Here is a 17880-nt window from a genome sequence, read left to right on the forward strand (position 1 = left end):
TATCTGGGAAACCAAGTTGGAGTAGGCTATCAGCAGGATGAAGTGCTCCAAGGAGGAAGACAAAAGATAAAAAATAATTTTGAAAAGTTTACAGTAGAGTGGAAGGTGGTTCTATGCCTCTTTTCTGCTCCTGTGAACTCTAAATGAAGGTATTAAACTAAATAAACAAGAATTCTAATCAAGAACATAGGTATGGACAAGCTAAAGGAACTGAAGTGTTCTTACGCAATGTCTGTTCAAAGCATGCTGGGCAGGTCCAATTTAGCTCTAGGGTGTATTTTACAGCCATCTCTTCTTAAAGAATAGATCAATAACAAATTTCAATAAGGATTTGCCCACCTCCTTTGTTTGGAGTTTTGATTTTTAGAAGCTCATTTAATTGGCAAAATATACTCATTTTCTAAGTTGCAAAAATCAATTTCAGAAACACAGTTACATATAGCAGTTGTAAAAAGATTCCTTTCTTAAGAACAGATTAGTTCATTAACATTTAACAGAGACTTTTAAGTTTTAAAAAGTTAATGCTTACATTTTTAAGTAGCCACTGCATATTATGGATCTTTTATAGCAAAAATGGTATAACATTCCCTATGCTTAACATGGTTTAAAAACATTAAAATTTATCTGTCCTATATAATAAATAGTTGAAGTCTGAAGACTAACATAAGATCCTTACTTCTCATAATATTAAATGGATTCATTGTACAATTTTCATGCTATGTAGAGCAGCGTATTTAAGTCCTCCCTTCAACTAAATGGAAAATTAGACAAAGAATTTACCACTGTCTTTCACTTGCAGATATTAGAATATATTAAAAGGTTTAACATGCCTTAATAACTTCATCAGAAATTGCTTCTTGCTTGTACTGTGTTCCATACCAGTCTTCTGTTCGATCAGTTTTTCCTTCAAAAGACTTGGAAACTATTGCAACTCTGAAAACAAAGAGACAAAGCACTTTGGCATGAATGTGTCTGAGAAAAGCCTCTGAGAAATTATTCAGAACACTATTTCTGTTCCATCACTAGAATGCGTTTATTTCTGGAAATGGTCCCTGGACAATTACAGAGTACATCTGGATAGCAAATATACGTATACTGAACTACACACTAAGGTTAACCATGAAATCAGGTTATCGGCGCCATTTAATTTTACTGTTTTTCTAAAGTGTTACAACCTAGAGTTACACACAATTATCGTTGCATGCAATTTCTGTTTTTCAGACTTCATCCTTGTTCCAGAAAACACAGAAAGCAGTCCTTGACATCTTCTACAAAATTAATGAAGTGACTACAACATTTTTCATACCACCTATATCAACATTCAGATATGTGAGAATACTGACTATAGAGATTTTATTCCAGACCTAGTGTTTTAGATTACGTTATTGCAGTTTCACTCTACATGCATAATCTGATAGTAAGAGTTTCTTCATTTTGTATCATTCTCATATTCTCATTTCAGATTGATACCTCTTTCTCCCTTTTTGTTTTGTTTTGGGTTTTTTGAGGGGAAGGAAAGAAAAGCAGGAAGATTAATGTATTTTACAGTCAATACAACAGAATTATACTCAATTAGAAACCTAAATGACAGAGTATCTCAAGTTGGAAGAGACCCATAAGGATCATCGAGTTCAACTCCCTGCTTCTCGCAGGACTAGCTAAAACTAAACCATACAACTAAGAGCATCGTCCAGACGCTCCTTGAACTAAAGAATACACCTAAATAAGAGGAAATCCAGAATAAAGAAAATTACAAACTTATCAGTATTTTTTCAGTAGTCTTCATAATAGGTATCAAGAAGACTTTAATTCTTTTTAACAACCTACAACAGAAAAGAGTATTCAATGGAAATAAGTAGCTAGTTTTAAGAGTAAATAGATGTTTATAAGAATTCTGAAATGGTCAGAAAAGGTAGCACAATTACCTCCTACATATATTTAACAATCCCTAGGTGCCGAACAGCACAGTAACGAACTTTGTCAAATCTTGTGCAGATGGCTAAAATGCACATTAAAACATCAAAATATATGCAAAGTAAGTGTTCTTTTTTTAATCCCAGTATCTTCAGGCCAGGAACATTCTGTTGTGTATGTCTAATGTGCATGGCAAAGTGGGGTGTAAATCAAAACAGGCATATGGATGTGCCTCAAACTACAGTATTTTACTTTACAAATATGTTAGTGGAGAATACCCCTGGGATGAATTTTGCAATATATTGAAAATTTTAAATATGTGGACTATTAATATTGTAAATGCCTATGTCCTCATCCCTCCTTTTTCATCTAATATTTACACATAAATGACTAAATGATCCAAGAAGGTTGAAGAAAACAAGATTCTGCTGTATTTAGTTCTAGATTCCCCTATTATGAAGATTTTCAAATTATTAATATTTAATCTGTGCATTGCAGTTCAAGTAGCAGGAGAACAGTAGGGTAAATAGCTAGCATTAGATACATTTGAATAAATGACAAGTACATCTCAGAGTCACATGGGACTGTAAAGATATATTCGCCTAGCAATAGACTCAAAAATTGAAGCAGGACTTGCACCACAGACTGTCTAGTTTTGATACAGTATTTTAAATCATACACACTAAAGAGGGGCAATCAAATCTCACGTTTCAGGGATGCAGACTTCCTCTGGGTTAAGGAAGGGAGAAATTTTTACTCCCCACCCTTGAAAGAACCACATGATTAGCATGCACGCGCACACACACATGCAGAAAACAACCCCTGCTCCTCTGCAAAAGTTATGCAATATCCAAACCAGAATAAGAATATTCCTCTTTAAGAGATACATTATTTCATCTCTCATTGCAAATGGCAACAGAAATTATTAATATTTTTATTGTTACTTCATATAAAATGGTTTCATATCTGTTTGCATGTTACAACTATTTAATTTTTTATACAAAAGAGACAATATTAAGTAAATAGTCAGCAAAGAACTAAGCACTTTAACCCTAGAGAATATTTGTTCTTGCAGCAAAGCAGACACTAGCAGACACTAGCTCGGTCAACAAGGTGAGATCTATTAGAGAGATTGCTGTTTACGTTAAATGAGACATAGAAATATTCTGTTATGTTTTGCATTTTAACTTGGACAGCTGGTGAGCAAAAGCTCTATCATGTACAGATGAAGTTGCTAAGAGACTATAAAAACCATAAAGTTTATTAGTATTTCAGAGCAACCTACCAGGCCTTTCCATCCATTAAATAAAAAGTAAAAATTGAGAAAGAAAAAAAGAAGGGTCTTAAGCTAAAAGATTATCCTGATAAAATTCCCATAATCATGGGGTTTGAGCAGCAAGACAAAGGCGTTTTATACTGTAATACACGGATGTCTGTTATTCGACATTCCCTCCTTCTACCCTTATCCAACGTAGTGATGCTTAAGCAGTAGTGACAATCCAAGCACCCAAACATTTGCTGTAGGAGCATACTAAAATTAAACAGCTAGAAAGAATTCTGTCTGCTCAACATACAGAAAATTAAACTGTGGAAATCAGCATTGCAATTCTTCAAGCAGTTCTGCTTCAAGGGATCCTCCTGCCCTCCCTATACCCCAAATCACTACTGGAATGATTACTTACCTTTTGAGCTCTCAGAAGAGAGAAAACATGAAACAAACCAAAAGGCACTCCATCTGCCCAAGACTTACATACTAAACCAAGTTACAAGCGCCAACAGCAATGAACACCAGGACAGGAGAAGAAGAGGGGAAAAGAAGCACCACAGGTAGAAATACCATGCTATGCAGTTATTTAGATGTATCATGATGCATCTTTAAAGTTACCAATTATGTAATGTTACTTTTGCTTTTCATTTCTGTGTTGTGCTGTATAGCACTATGAACATCTACATGCTTTAAGACAGCACTGAAATGCGCTGGAAAAGCAAGACAGGCAATCAGGCAGCCTTTAATAGGACCTGCTTGTAACATATTTAAACTCAACCAGTGCAATTAGGCTTCCGAGCCATTCATGAACATGGAACACAGCTGAAACTATAAATGCAATTTACTTCTATATGTACATTCTCGTACATGCAAACTGTTGTAGTCCTCAGTTATGGTCAATTTTCAAAAACAAGCACAATTTCTATAATGCGATACATATTTACTAGATACCATCTTGTTTTTCGCTCTCCTGAAATCTAAAATGAAGCTACAAGTGACAGATCCACAGAAGAGTGTTACTTGGGAAGAGCATGTGTGCTTTAAAATGAATGTACTTCCAGGAAAGATTATCAATTATTATATTCCAGATTTACAAAACAAAACTCAACCTTCTAAGGGCGAAAAAGTAATAGACTTTGAGACCATAGTATTTGTAGTATTAGTAACAGACACGTCAAAGCAAATTTGTTGGGGAAAAAAAAAATTATACTTAAGAAAGAAAGAATTGCTTTTTTTGGGAACTAATTTAAACTTTGTCTTCCAAATTATAATATTGTCAAACAATGGAAAAAATTACACGTATCTTATTCAGATGCATAGAATAGCATGACTGAGACAGCAAAAGCCTAGATTTATTTATAACTTCCCCCAAAACCATCAGTAAAACTGATGCTAGGCAATATAGGCTATTCAAAGCCACTCCCACACAAATCTCATTAGAAAACAGAGAAAGAGGGGAAACTACATGCAGAGAGATGTTGCTGGGGTGCAGCATTCTAATAATTCTGCAGAAGTATGAGTTGTTTGTTAGGGTTCAATAAAACTAAGTCTCTACAAACACAATGGTTTGTGGGCGGAAACAGTGAACAAATTGTGATTTTCAAAATCTTTACTCAGATACAATGCAATTAAAAAATAAACACATACATTCCATATTTGTAACATGTTTATCATCAGGGATGAGCATCACCAACTGCATTGAAACAACTGTTTGCTCAGTATCTGTGAAATTCCAGCCCTTAGATATTTCTGTATCAACATTCTTGGCAATAATTCTATTTTTTTTCCCTCTAGGTTAGTATTAGTGCTGCACCACTTCAGATATCAAGAGGAAAAAAGTCCATTTACTATCCAGGGGAAAATGTTTTTTAGTTGCTTAATCTGATGAGTCACTAGCTTCTTAAATTTTAATACGAGCATTTATTCTGCAGATGATGAGGGGAAAAAAATTATATTGGAAATTATGGGAAAATTACATTTTTCAGCTAAGATTGTGACACGTGCCAAGTCTATTCCCTTATCTTCACAGATGGCTGGCAAAACCCAATGCAGTTTGAACAAGTAAAAATGATACTTACATCTTAAAAAGGTTTCTCTCTTAGGGAAATTAAGCCAATAAACGCAACAAGTAGTGTACGGGGGTGGGAGGGGGGAGGAGAATATGAAAACTTCCTGTTATGGTTCAGTCAAACAGAAGCACATATGGATACTTGCTACCATCTGTGAGTATGGATATTTTTCCATACTTTTTAAAAACACAGTTTGTTAAGAAAATAACAGTGGAAAAGCTAGACTTTTTAAAAAGACATTGAACAGTAGTCTCTAACCGTGAACACAGCTACCCCAATATAGACACAACGAGAAAAATCTTTAGTGCAGGTGAATTCCAATAGGGTTACGAAAAGGAAATTATAACTAAAACCACAATACAAAGGAAAATTCAAATCAATGGAAACTAAACCATTGCAAGACACAATGCCCAAGATTACATGGAGACCCACATACAGAGAAATTACTAGATGACCATCCCTCTCTGATCACAAGCTTTCTTGATTCAGTCACCATGCCATCATCACTCTTCCATTATGAAAACTTTGAGACCTTCCTGTACAGAAAAGCATACCTATTCTATCAAATTTATTTCAAAAACACCCCCACCACTGTGCCTCTCCAGTCTAAATGCACTAGACTTTGCTACTTGAAAAGTCACATACACAGCATTGAAAACAGGCTGAATTTGAAAAGCTGAGATGAAACGACTATGTTCATTATCTGAAGGATTAATGCTTTCCAGTTGCTTCAAATACTGAAGCTGATCACCTTCAGTTGGTATTTGCTCTAGATGTGTTCCATCTTGAAAAAAAAAAATCCTTTTTTTAAAATTTAAAATTAATCCACAATTACCAAGCATAGATAACATTCCCATCTCCAGCAGGTCACTTTGTCAAATGTGAGAAGACTGATGTAACCCTACAAAATAACTATAAATAAAAAGATACATATAATAGTAAACAATTATTTTCCTTGGTTACTAATGTTTCAAATAAGTTATGGCTAAATTCCATGGCTTTTTAGAAGTACTTTTTCCTCTCTCTAAGATTCTTGCTCATCTTGCTCTTTTCTTGCCTTTTTTTTTTTTAATTGAGGACAAGGAAGAATGCAGAATTGCAACTGTAAGTACAAATACGGGCTTATATTAACTAAAATAAAACAACATTGTGAAACAGCTATGTTTACTACATATTTGAAAAAAGCACACCATGTAACATTCTAAATTCTTCTAAAAATTTTTACCATTATTCCCGTGCTTCTGACCACATTCTATAGACTTGAATTTTCTCCCTTTACCTGCATTCTCTACACTTTCCTTTCTCACACTAATAACTTTTGAACAACTTAATTATGGCTATTTTATGCTGAAGTACGGTCAACAGGAACGGAGTGTCAAAAGGCTGTAATAGCCAGCAACAGGAGTAACAAAGAAAGCTGATGAGTGGTCTGTGGCATCCAGCAGCATCTGATAAGCTTAAAGAGTCTATGAATGTATTTACGTACATTAATTTCCTCTAGCAATTTTTGAAAATTTAAGCAAGCAGATGCTTTGGAAGTTCTCTGGCTAATAAAAAAGACCCAATTTACATTACGAAAGGTATCCTTCCCTAAGACAATACCGTTTTCTTGCAATGTTAAGAGCCACATTTTAAAGCTACGTGAAGCTATAACAACATCAGATCTGATTAAGCACCTGTAGCTTGTTTACTAAATCAGTATTAAAAAAATGGTTTACTTATTGCTTGTAAGCAAATCTAAAACCAGTTCAAAGTTCAAATCCATGTGGAATTTGGTTAAGCTTTCTTCAGAGAAGAAGTAATTATACATTCTCTCTTTTAATTGCTAAAAAGTCTTTACGTTAAAGGTAAGCTCTTGTATCAAATTTCCAAGAAGTTGAGCAGTAGATCAACATGAAAATACATTCAAAATAGAAGTATTTAATACAATAGGAAAGAGAACCTGGAAATTTTCTTTTAAGTATTGTTTGTTCAAAATATGATCTCTCAAAATATTCAAGCTTCAGCTGCAGTATCCCACACACATTACACACAGATGCACACCCACACACAAAGATATAGGCCCTGCTTTAAAGGGCATTAATTACTATGGCAACTACTGTCACTGACATAGGCAGCTCCATTTATTTTATCATCACTCGTATACCCCTAGAAACACCAGAACCCCCGACTTTTGCAAATACAGTTCATAATCCAATTTTATCCTACTTTACCCAATAATTATTTGAAATATACTGTCTTCTGAAAATAAAGTAACATGCATCTTAAACTAAATGAATATACGAGACAGATTTTGTCATACAAACATAGTGAAGATTCGTGCCCAAACTTTTAAGTAATTCACAGTAATTTCAGAAGGCTGAAATATATAAACTCTAGAAATACATGAATGCATGCCTCGCTGTCCTTCTATATCCAACACTGTGAAAATTTCAGTGTGGAACACATTCAGAAACAGACTCCCCTAAAAAATAATTGGTTTTTGTATCATCTACCTGACTTCCAAAACACTGATAAACAGGTGTTCAAATACAGTAAGACTGACACACAGAATCAAAAGCAAGAGCTTGTTTTTGTGTTTTCATACACTTTAATAATATCTCTACACCACTAATTTAATATTACAATTTATTACAATATACACGAAAGATTTATTAAGATAACCAAATTGAGGGGGGGGAATCAGGCTCCAAAGTGCTAGTATAACTGTTGCCCATCCAACCTTCTAGTAATTAGATTGTACATTATACATACAGACAAATATGCACACACAAATTTACATATTGTCCTACTGAACCTCTGCCCTGTTCGGTGCACAGAACAATTAAGAAACAGTTTTTCAATATTTTACATTTTTTGCTCAATGTATGACCTGACTTCTTCTCTTACCAATATTCAACTCTTTCTCTAAATAAATAGCATTACTAAAACGTCCCTTCCACAGCACTCAGTGTTACAGGAACTGATTTCGTATTTTAAAATATCCCAGCAGACATTATTTTCATAGATAGGAAGCCAAGGCATATAGAGATCCACAAAGTTACACAGTCCCCATTCATTTTAGATGCTCATTTTAACACCTTTTTTAAAATTCTTTGCATTGTATGGTACCTCATAGATTAAAAGCAAAGCTTCTGTTGAGTTGTTCATGGATTCAGGCGCTCAGGAATCCCTCTAGTCAAGCCTTAAGATCTTAGGCATACTCAAGAAAATAAAAACGAATGAGTAATTACTGGCTTGCTGTGAAAAGTTTGTTTTAGGAGCTTGTCTCGTGCCATTTAGGAAGCTTGCGACAAAGCAAAGGAGGAGTTCAGTTCTCCTGAGCAGCATTAAAGTCTTAACCTTGAATCTGTACTTTTCTCTTTCTGCAGATTTCTGTTACTTTCATTACACACCTTCCAACTACATTGGTAGGTCAGGCAGAGCAATACATGGTACTGGCATCTTATCATGTAATTCCAAAACATGTCTATTCTGTAAGAACTGAAACAGAAGTTGTACAGGGGAAAAAAAGGGAAAAAAGCATACATCTGCAGAAAGAAAAAACAAAATAGCAAGACTTGGTAGACTTCAGTTTCTTTGCCCTTTTTAGACTCTACTGCACTTAGTCTGCACAGGCTTTTCTGCTCAGTTCCTCCAAGCTTGGTCCCATCAGTTCTGCTGCTGTCCTACCTCAGGCTCCTTGTCTCGGACCTCTTCTCTTAGCCTCTTCCATTTGCCCTGTTTCCATGATTCAGGACTCTCAGTTGAATATCCTTGCTAAGCCTGACATAATCTTTTCTTCTAGACTTGCTCTCTTACTTCCACTCTGCCTACTAGTCCCAATTCCTATCCCCCTCTCATTTTTTTTGTCCAATCTGCACTTAACCGTCCCCAGCAGTTCCACTAGCCAGCCTCTCTACCCATCCTTGACTGAGATACCAGTTCCCCACAGCTACCAATATCCCCCCTTAAATTACCCCCATGATGTCCCTTGCCAGCTCTCTTGTCCCAGGCTCTTCTTCCCTTCGTTAACCATTTGCCCAGCCCTTCCTTCTCCTCAATTAATACAGCCTTTTCTCACCTGCCCTCATTTTCTTCTCTACAGCTTCCAAATTCCTTCACACTTGTAACTCATCATCTCAGCAAAATATTATTTCCCTCATCCTGGTCACACTATTGTGGTTTAGGTATTCAAATAGACATTAGGTACCTTTGCTCTTTTGGCCTCCCTTTTCTACCCTGCTTGGGTGACAACAGATGATCCTCAAAAGCACAGGAGAGAGAGGCTTCCCCTATTCCTTTCAACACCTAGTCTGACCAGTTACTGAGCCCTGAAATTTGTACTGCAGCATGCACACTCTGCAAAGAAAGCACGTGTGCAGTATGGTCACTCTCACAAAGAGATGTTCTGAAAGTCTGAGAGATTTTAGCAGCTAAAGACACAGCTATTCCTACCCACATAAACTGATATTTTTCAGAGCAACTGCTAATCTGCACAAAGTTTCATAACTCTCCATAGGGAAAATAAAATATATACAGCAGATAAAAGCCATCCTCTTAACAGATTTCCAGACCTAGCTCCAAATTATGAACATTAGAGCATTCCATATAAAATGTCCCAAGAATTTAGTGAGGCAGGATAATTTTACTAGGCTTTTTCTCAGTGACAGTTGAGCTATACCGAGTAAGTATCTTCCTAAAAACTATTCCAGTCTGAGGAAGACATCCTGCATAGAAAGGACTGAAAGGACTTTTCTGTCTGAACAGGAAGAGTTGCATGCACTTAAGAGTGCTTATTTTCAATGGGGAGCAGAGATGTTAACACACAGAACAACTAGGTCTTTTTCAGTGACATTTACTTTGGAGCTGTAAGAGACACCGAAGAATTTTTGTTTCCATTAGTTCATCTGCTTTCTTACAGTGTTTGGGTTAAAATAGAAGTTATTGCAGTTTAACTTACCGAACATTTTCTGGTCTTAATTTATCCAGTACCATCTCTATTAAATCAGGCCGGAATTCTTCAAGCAAATATTCAGCAGCTAATACTTCTTCTATAGGATAATACTAAAAAACAAAGCCCAGAAACATGTAAATTAATTAAACAAAGACTAAGCATGAAAAAACTACTGGTTTGTAAAGGAAATAAAAGCATATACTTCTGATCACTAAATCTGTATTAACTTGGTAATTTCAAATTAGAAGTGCACAGATGTCTTAAAACCTTTCTCTTAAAACTAAACAAGATGAAGTAGTACTCGAACTATGCAATCATTTTTCTCCTATATTAGGTAATTTTATATACTGCATATTACCATTCTTTTTTCTTGAAATATTTTATGTCTCAATATAAAAAGTCACCCACCTTTAAATACTGTCTTGAAGTAACTAAAGTAAAAATAACATGGTAAATGCTGACCCCTGGAGGATATTTTTAAAGATAAAAGAACACCAAGTACTCGCTAGAGTGCATTTGGGAAAAACAAAACATAACTAAGCAAACACACCCCCCACCAATCCCCGCCCCCCAGTTTTTTAGGATTCTCTAAGAATTCAATTTTTATTCACCGTAATTTAAAGGAAAGTATATTTCAATTATCTAAAAGCATAATACAAATTTACACAGTTTTAATTCTAACATTTTTTATTTAGGATCAAACTGAAGATCTCTTAAGGTACATTGCAATTTAAGAAGAAAAAAGTTAAAATTCCTCTGAAAATTATTAATGCGGTTGACAGGAAAACTTTGTTGATAAACATCTGTTTACCAAGGGAAAAATACCAGGTGACCTAAGCACCTTGCAGTTTGCCATACAGGTATACTTTTTTTGACCAGAATTATTATAAAATGGCTTTCTGAATTACATACATTATACAACAAACTACAGTGGAATGACTTCCAGAACACAGAGTAACTCACACAAATGGTTTTGGAAAAGAGAAAGGGCCGGGGGGCGGGGGGAGACCAAAGACCAATGAACCAAGCCTGTGTTACAAAAAATTCAAATGTGAATACTGAAGATCCAGAATTTGAAAGGTCTTCTCCAAAAGATTCATCGTACACTGAAGAATGCTCATTTAACTACATTCTGCATAAATGTTTAAGCAGACTAAGCAACTTGAAGGGGAGATTTTAAGTAATCTATGCACTTCTAATCTGAAATTACCAAGGCAATACAGATTTAGTGACCAAAAGTCTACACTTTATTTCCTTTACAAACACAGGTCACAGTCTGCCCACCAACTGGAACTGAACATAAAATTTATTTCGTTGTTATTTTTGTATTGCTTGAGCAGGAGGGTTGGACAAGATGACCTCCAGAGGTCCAGTCCAACCTCAACCATTTTGTGATTCTGATTACTTTTCAGCAAGGTCAGAGCATAATGTCACTAAAATAAAACAGACTAAAACAATCTACATATCACAATCAGATTAAAATGAAATGTTTAAAATGGTACAATTAAGGAGACAAAACAAAACAGAAGTAAAAGGGCACTGCAAACCAGGGAACAACTACCTGGAAAACATCAAGCCTACACATGACAAATATGAAATATAATCTGACAGTAAGACCTTAGTGGTGACTCCTTAGACCAGCACAAATGCTCTTTAAAGATGAACTTGTGTTTTGTTGAATAAAAAGGGGTTTTAAATCCTTTTGGTAAATACGTAACAATTTAAGACATTACATTTACTCATGCTAACTTATACACAGGTTCTTCTCCAAGTTATGAAAACCAGCTAGTATTTGTAAGCGCATGAAATCACGAAACAACAGTTCTAACTTGGTTAATTCAAAGCATAAACTTAGTACATCTCAGAGGCAATAAAGAGAACTAGGAAAGTTATTTTTCTACTAGTGTTTAAGCAACTAAGAGCAGAATCAGAATTCCCATTCATACTGCAAACACAGCAAAAGAAAAGCAGTAGGAAAAAAAGTTCTGAATCAATACCCTGCTCTTTGGAACACTGCTGGCAACTTCCTAGCCTGATTTTGTAATCGGGAATGATCCAACAAATACAGACCACTGAAAGACTGTTTCAGAAGTCAGAAGTCCATTTGTTAAAGAGATTTTATGCATTTGACAGAACAAAACCAACAGATGGCATCCCAAATAGGAGCTCCTTTCAGTATCCATTTAAATGTTTTCAGTTAAGTCTAATGCTTTTTAGCAAACAGAAAGACAATTCTAAAATTAAAGGTCATTATTTTAGACTTTACAAATTAGAGGTGTAGGAGCATTAACAGGAATTCCTGAAAAGAAACCACAAACGCCTCTGAGTAGATGTAGACATTAGGTGTGTAATGGAGAATCGCTGCAATGTATAAAAGTTGCATGAATTTCACTAGACAATAAAAACACTGCCTAAATCTTCCTTTGGTGCAAAATGAGGGAACTGAATTTTGCAAGAAGTATAAAGACTAGGTATAAGCTACATAATGATTCTTTCAGTACCAATATGTAATCACATTAGCAGACTCAAACATTTCTAATTTGCTATCTTAATACGAACATTTCTGCTTACTGTGGTATTTCAGTATTGTTAACTATAGAAGCATTGAGAAACATAGTGCTCGTGTTTATGATAAAATATTATTTCTCCAGTATTTCCCTAGAGAACATTTAGCTATCAGGTAGACACAGAATGACAAGGTACGTGTCTTAAAAAACACTGAAACAGATCAAATAGCAACTCCAGTTACTGTAAAATCAGTTCTACCAAGTATAGAAGTATAAAATGGTAGAGAGTGAAGAAAATGTGACTTACTGACTGCCAAAACTAAGATCTATGCAGCATCAAATTAGCTTCCTAAGCTCAAGTAGTGCAAAGGACTTTTGCAAATACCTGTATTTATTAAGAGTATAATCAAACATACTGCTAAATGATTACTATATTGTAAAACAAACAAACAAACAAAAAACCCACACACACTTACATGCAGCATTCCTCCAAGCTTTGATGTATAACCTCGTGGTCGTTCTTTATCTTTAAATCTGAATGCCACAGCATTTAGATCCTAGGAAACAATGTAGGAAGGGTTGAAAAGCATATATTAAAGACTCTTTTAAGAATAATTATTGGCTACTTAATTCCTTTTTATAATGTAAGAAAAGGAAGGAGTTTTGTTGTATCCATTTTATAGTAGTTAGACAGGTACGTAACACAAAAGTTTTCAGGAATATTCAAGTTGCACAAAACTCACAAGCAATTTCAGATAGTCTCACAATGTGAAGTATTATACAAGTCTTGCAAGTCCTGTTTGTAATAAGAGGTCTGTCCCATAGCTCATATATTTAAATTTCCTGATAATTTGAAAACATACCAACTTTGATACAACCAATGCATAGCGTTCCAGTACAACGTTCGTTGTATGTTAATGAACTGAAGCCTTTCCCTCTTCCTTTTTTGTTCCTTTTGTTCAGCCAGCCAAAAGGTAAGTTTAGAGACAGAAAAAGCGTGTTTCTTTATGCTGTCTTAGCCACAGAAATAGAACACATCATTCTTAGAATACAATGGCAAGGGTGAATTAAAGAGATCTAAGACTAGAAAGCCAATGAAAAGGACAGTCCATCCTTCTGTGAAACCATGCAGAGAATCTGGTTAATTCAACAATACAGCTGAAAAGAAACTCGAAAGAAGATTCTTTTCAAACTAGTTTGCCAGCTCTTCTGACTCACCTCACAGCCTCAGGAGTGCTGGGGCTGATACAAGATGAGCAAGGGAAAGACACAGGGATGAGATGGGAGGATGGAACTACCTCTTCCAAATCTTGTATTTGCTTACAATGACAGTGAAACAATTCCATTGGGACTTTTAGCAGAGGGTTAAGAGACTTCTTTTACAGGTACACAGTGTCAAAATGCAAGAAGCATCTGCAGAATTTCTACTCTTAGACAGAAGAGACTCAACAGTTTTCACCAAATAAAGCTAAGATGGAACAAGAAATCTTTACCCAAGTATTTGTAGTGAACCAATGAGACTATATAGATAAATAAACCTGGTTTTATTTCACACTGTCACTGAGAAGTGCAGTAGTTTAATTCTAATAAGATACTTCACATTTTTGCTCTGTGCACACAAAACCATACAGACTTAGAAGCGTGAACAGTTCAGCAAAGACTGAAGTGTACAGCCAAAGTACTCCAAGAAAAGTTTTAGTTCACCTCTCAAAAAGGTGAGCGAACAAACAGCAGATTAAATGTCCTACTGCCTTTACCATCTCAATGATATGATTAGACACATGAAAGAAGAGAGGGGTAGAGTAACAGCCATTTGAATTTCCAATTCAATGTTACCCCTCACAGCAAATGCTTCCCCCTCTCCACCTTCAGTGAAGACTAAGGAAGGTTATGCAAAATCCTTGCAGGCAGAGCAAGGTACTTCTTCCTCCATCGCCATTATACTATCATAAAATGTCAACTCACAGCTCTATAACAGCATCTTACATCTATATTAAGACAAGATATTCTGAATGTACTTGTCATTTGTGTCATGTTGCACCTTTAAAATTAATGATCTTAATTACCATGCAATTATTAAAGGCTATTCTACAGCCAAGGAATCTGTTCCTACTTATAATCCAAAAATTTGAAAAAATACAACCACAGCATATTTCAAGTACCAATCATTGTACCTTGCACTCTTGGAAAACCCATTCTTGAGGTCCTTCTGTACGTAGTTTTTGAATATATTGAAACATGTGCAAAATAATATCTTCAACGTGCACTGGAAAGAAAAAATACTTGCTTAATAATTCACTCAGTTCTGCACAAAGAAAAAATTCTGATAACACAAATATGTAAGGTTTTATTTTTAATTACACCCTGATACCTCAAGATATTTAAGTACATATGCAATCCCACTGGCAAAGTTAAACATGTTTTTCTGAGACATGAATTTAAGATATGTGTTTAGGTCCCCAGTTAATTCTGAGAACTGCACTGAACATGTCTTATGTTAAGATACTGATTTATAATATCATTTAACTCAGGTCTAAATAGTATGAATAAGTAGCACACAAAGGTATTAACAGCTTTTCTTTTAAATAAATTTACTTCAAAATATTTAATGAAATACTTTAACTTAATATAACCTCAAATAAGTTGGTTTCTTATGTTAGATGAAGTGTGTTAGCATACTGAGAGGATTTAAACACAGAAGAATAACCAGTTAATTAAAATAAATTGGCTTTCAAGCTATAAACACAATTAGTCTCTCTGGATACAAACACAAACCCGTCAGATCAGGAATAACATGGAATGCAGACATAGTGCTTCACTTACAAAGTCCTTCCTCTGTCAAGTCTACATTAATGATGAAAAACATGAAACCTCTAGCACCTTCCTTCTGTCCTCCAACAAGAGTATTTACCCATCCTATGAAATCAAAAAGAAAATATATTACATAAACAAATCTGTAACAATTTATGCTACTTTTTGTATGCTTCAGCAACATTACTTCTTTTTTTTTTTTTTTAACATTTTGACTACTTTACATGTTCTCCTTCTCTTCCTTAATGCCTATAGCAACAGTGCAAGTTAAACATAATGCAAGTCAGACCTATCTGATTTTGTGCTCAGAGTGATATGACAAACTCAAGATCATTTGATTACTGGGTAATTTATTTCTGTTTGGAACACAGTAATATAAAAAAAGCAAAAGAAACACTCTTGTAATCTTCCAGATGTTAAGGGACCTGACAGTAATCTCTGAGTCAGTGATAGAATAGAGACAAGATCATTATGTCAAAGTTCGTGTAACTCCCTAAACAGCAGTAGATAAAGGGGAGTGCAAGAAATAATAGCTTCAGTAGTCAGAGTGCCTGTTATTTATTTATATTTCCCCACCACAGAAACAAAAATAAAGTGCAAAATGACTTGCAACTCAAATTACTCAAACAGTTGGGAGCTTTAAAACTGACCTATGTTAAATTTAAGCGAAACGTAGCTAAGCTTTAAAAAATTGTGTAATAAATTACTTTTTAATTCTTTACCTTCAAAGGACTTACCTTTGGCTTTAAGCTCTGATAAAAGACTCCCTGGGCCTTCATGCCCAATCAGATGACCAAGGTAATGGCCAGGGTTTGATTTATAGTACTTCTGAAGGTCTGGTATAGGAAATGTCACATAAAGATTTCTAATGTCCTTAATAGGTACCACTTTGTAAAGTTGCTGAGGGGGAAAATAAACAAGGAGATCCATAAACAAAAGGAAACTCTCATTGTGTTATTCATCTCAGGAGCACATACCATGTTCCCTTCACACACACGCATTTTATTAAACATATCAACAAAATCTTGAAAGTAAAGGTATGTAAAACTTAGGGCAACCCTTTAGCCATTCATGATGCAAACAGAAGGAGAATTAATTATCTCTCAGTTGCTTACAGCTGCAACCAAATGTACAACCTTTAGTATAAACTATACAAAACTATACCATACTTAACATGGAAAGGTGGGTGGAAAATTAAGAAAGGAATACAGAACTTAACAGGGGTACTGATACAAAAGTAGTGAAATGCACAATGTGTTACTGAAACATAAAAAATACTATTTAAGGTATACACTCCTGATGGAAGTAGTAATCTCTATACGTACCCGGAGATGTTCTTCTTGGAAAGGATGTTCAGGAAACTCTGGTATAGGAACATTTTTATTCTCTACTTCCGAAAATAACTTTACCACTAAGCAAGTCAGCTCATCCAAGGATTCTAGAATAACAAAACATCAGAAAAAGCATAATCATTATCTGAAGATTCTAGCAAATTTGGATTTTGCATATTCTTTGGGGAAGACATGAATTCCACAGAAAAGTAGTTTTAATGGTATGACAATTAGTAATTTCAGAAAGGAAATCTATGTTAGTACTTAAGTTTTGAACTATAACACGCTATAAGCACCATGCTTATTAAAGGAAGGCTTCAACCATGATTAAAATAAATCCTGTAACTGGAAAAAACATATTTAAAATTTACTGATTAATCTAAGCTGGAACTGAAGAAAAAACACATCAGATATTGAACATTTACAAAAATTAAAATTCCACAAAAAGCTTAAGGGACATGGAATTACAGCTGCAAATTTTCCAGAGTGAAAGCATCTTTGCCAAAACTTGGATTTTCTTCAGTCTCAGCTCACCTCCAGTACTTCACATACACTGTGAGCCAGCGTCATCTGTCCTTAGCGCCCCAAAATTTCACACACATCTGCAACCTTGTTAAGCACTTCTACTTTCACACCCATTCTAGTTTCAGTCCGTGACTCTAGTACTCTCCAAAAATGAGAGAAGACCATTTGCGGAAAAAATTTGATGTTGTGCATGAATTCACCTAAATTGACCTATACAGTTTCTGTTGAAATACTGCCTTCAAAGTAGCTATTTCCTTAAAGAAATGCATTTTGGAGCACTTCTCAAAGTGAGAATAAGATGAGAAAGACTCATCCATCAAGTTTTTTAGCACATGCCTTTCAAAGGTGGGTGTTGAAGAAAAATCTGGGCATTTCTTGGATGTCTCAAAGTACAACCTTAACCCTTGAAAGATTTCAAAAAGCGGTCACCTTGTTAGTCAAAACAATCCCAGTTAGATTTAGAAAGCAGAATCTTTCCTGCCCAACATATGCATGCTCCTACACTACACTGCGATAACTG

At 35.1% G+C, this 17880-nt stretch overlaps 1 protein-coding gene across 1 annotated transcript in view; it reads right to left on the reverse strand.

Annotated features, from left to right (window-relative positions):
• The window catches only part of IDE (insulin-degrading enzyme), a 59367-nt gene that overhangs the window by 31023 nt on the left and 10464 nt on the right, over positions 1 to 17880 (reverse strand). The window contains exons 6-12 of the mRNA XM_009323326.1: positions 16830 to 16942; positions 16242 to 16404; positions 15517 to 15609; positions 14868 to 14959; positions 13170 to 13250; positions 10193 to 10296; positions 831 to 933 (exon numbers count right to left, since the gene is read on the reverse strand). Coding sequence (XP_009321601.1) covers positions 831 to 933; positions 10193 to 10296; positions 13170 to 13250; positions 14868 to 14959; positions 15517 to 15609; positions 16242 to 16404; positions 16830 to 16942 — 749 coding nt within the window. The remainder of the gene's footprint in view (positions 1 to 830; positions 934 to 10192; positions 10297 to 13169; positions 13251 to 14867; positions 14960 to 15516; positions 15610 to 16241; positions 16405 to 16829; positions 16943 to 17880) is intronic.

The sequence above is a fragment of the Pygoscelis adeliae genome, unplaced genomic scaffold, assembly GCF_000699105.1.
Source record: "Pygoscelis adeliae isolate BGI_AS28 unplaced genomic scaffold, ASM69910v1 Scaffold294, whole genome shotgun sequence".
Taxonomy (NCBI): domain Eukaryota; kingdom Metazoa; phylum Chordata; class Aves; order Sphenisciformes; family Spheniscidae; genus Pygoscelis; species Pygoscelis adeliae.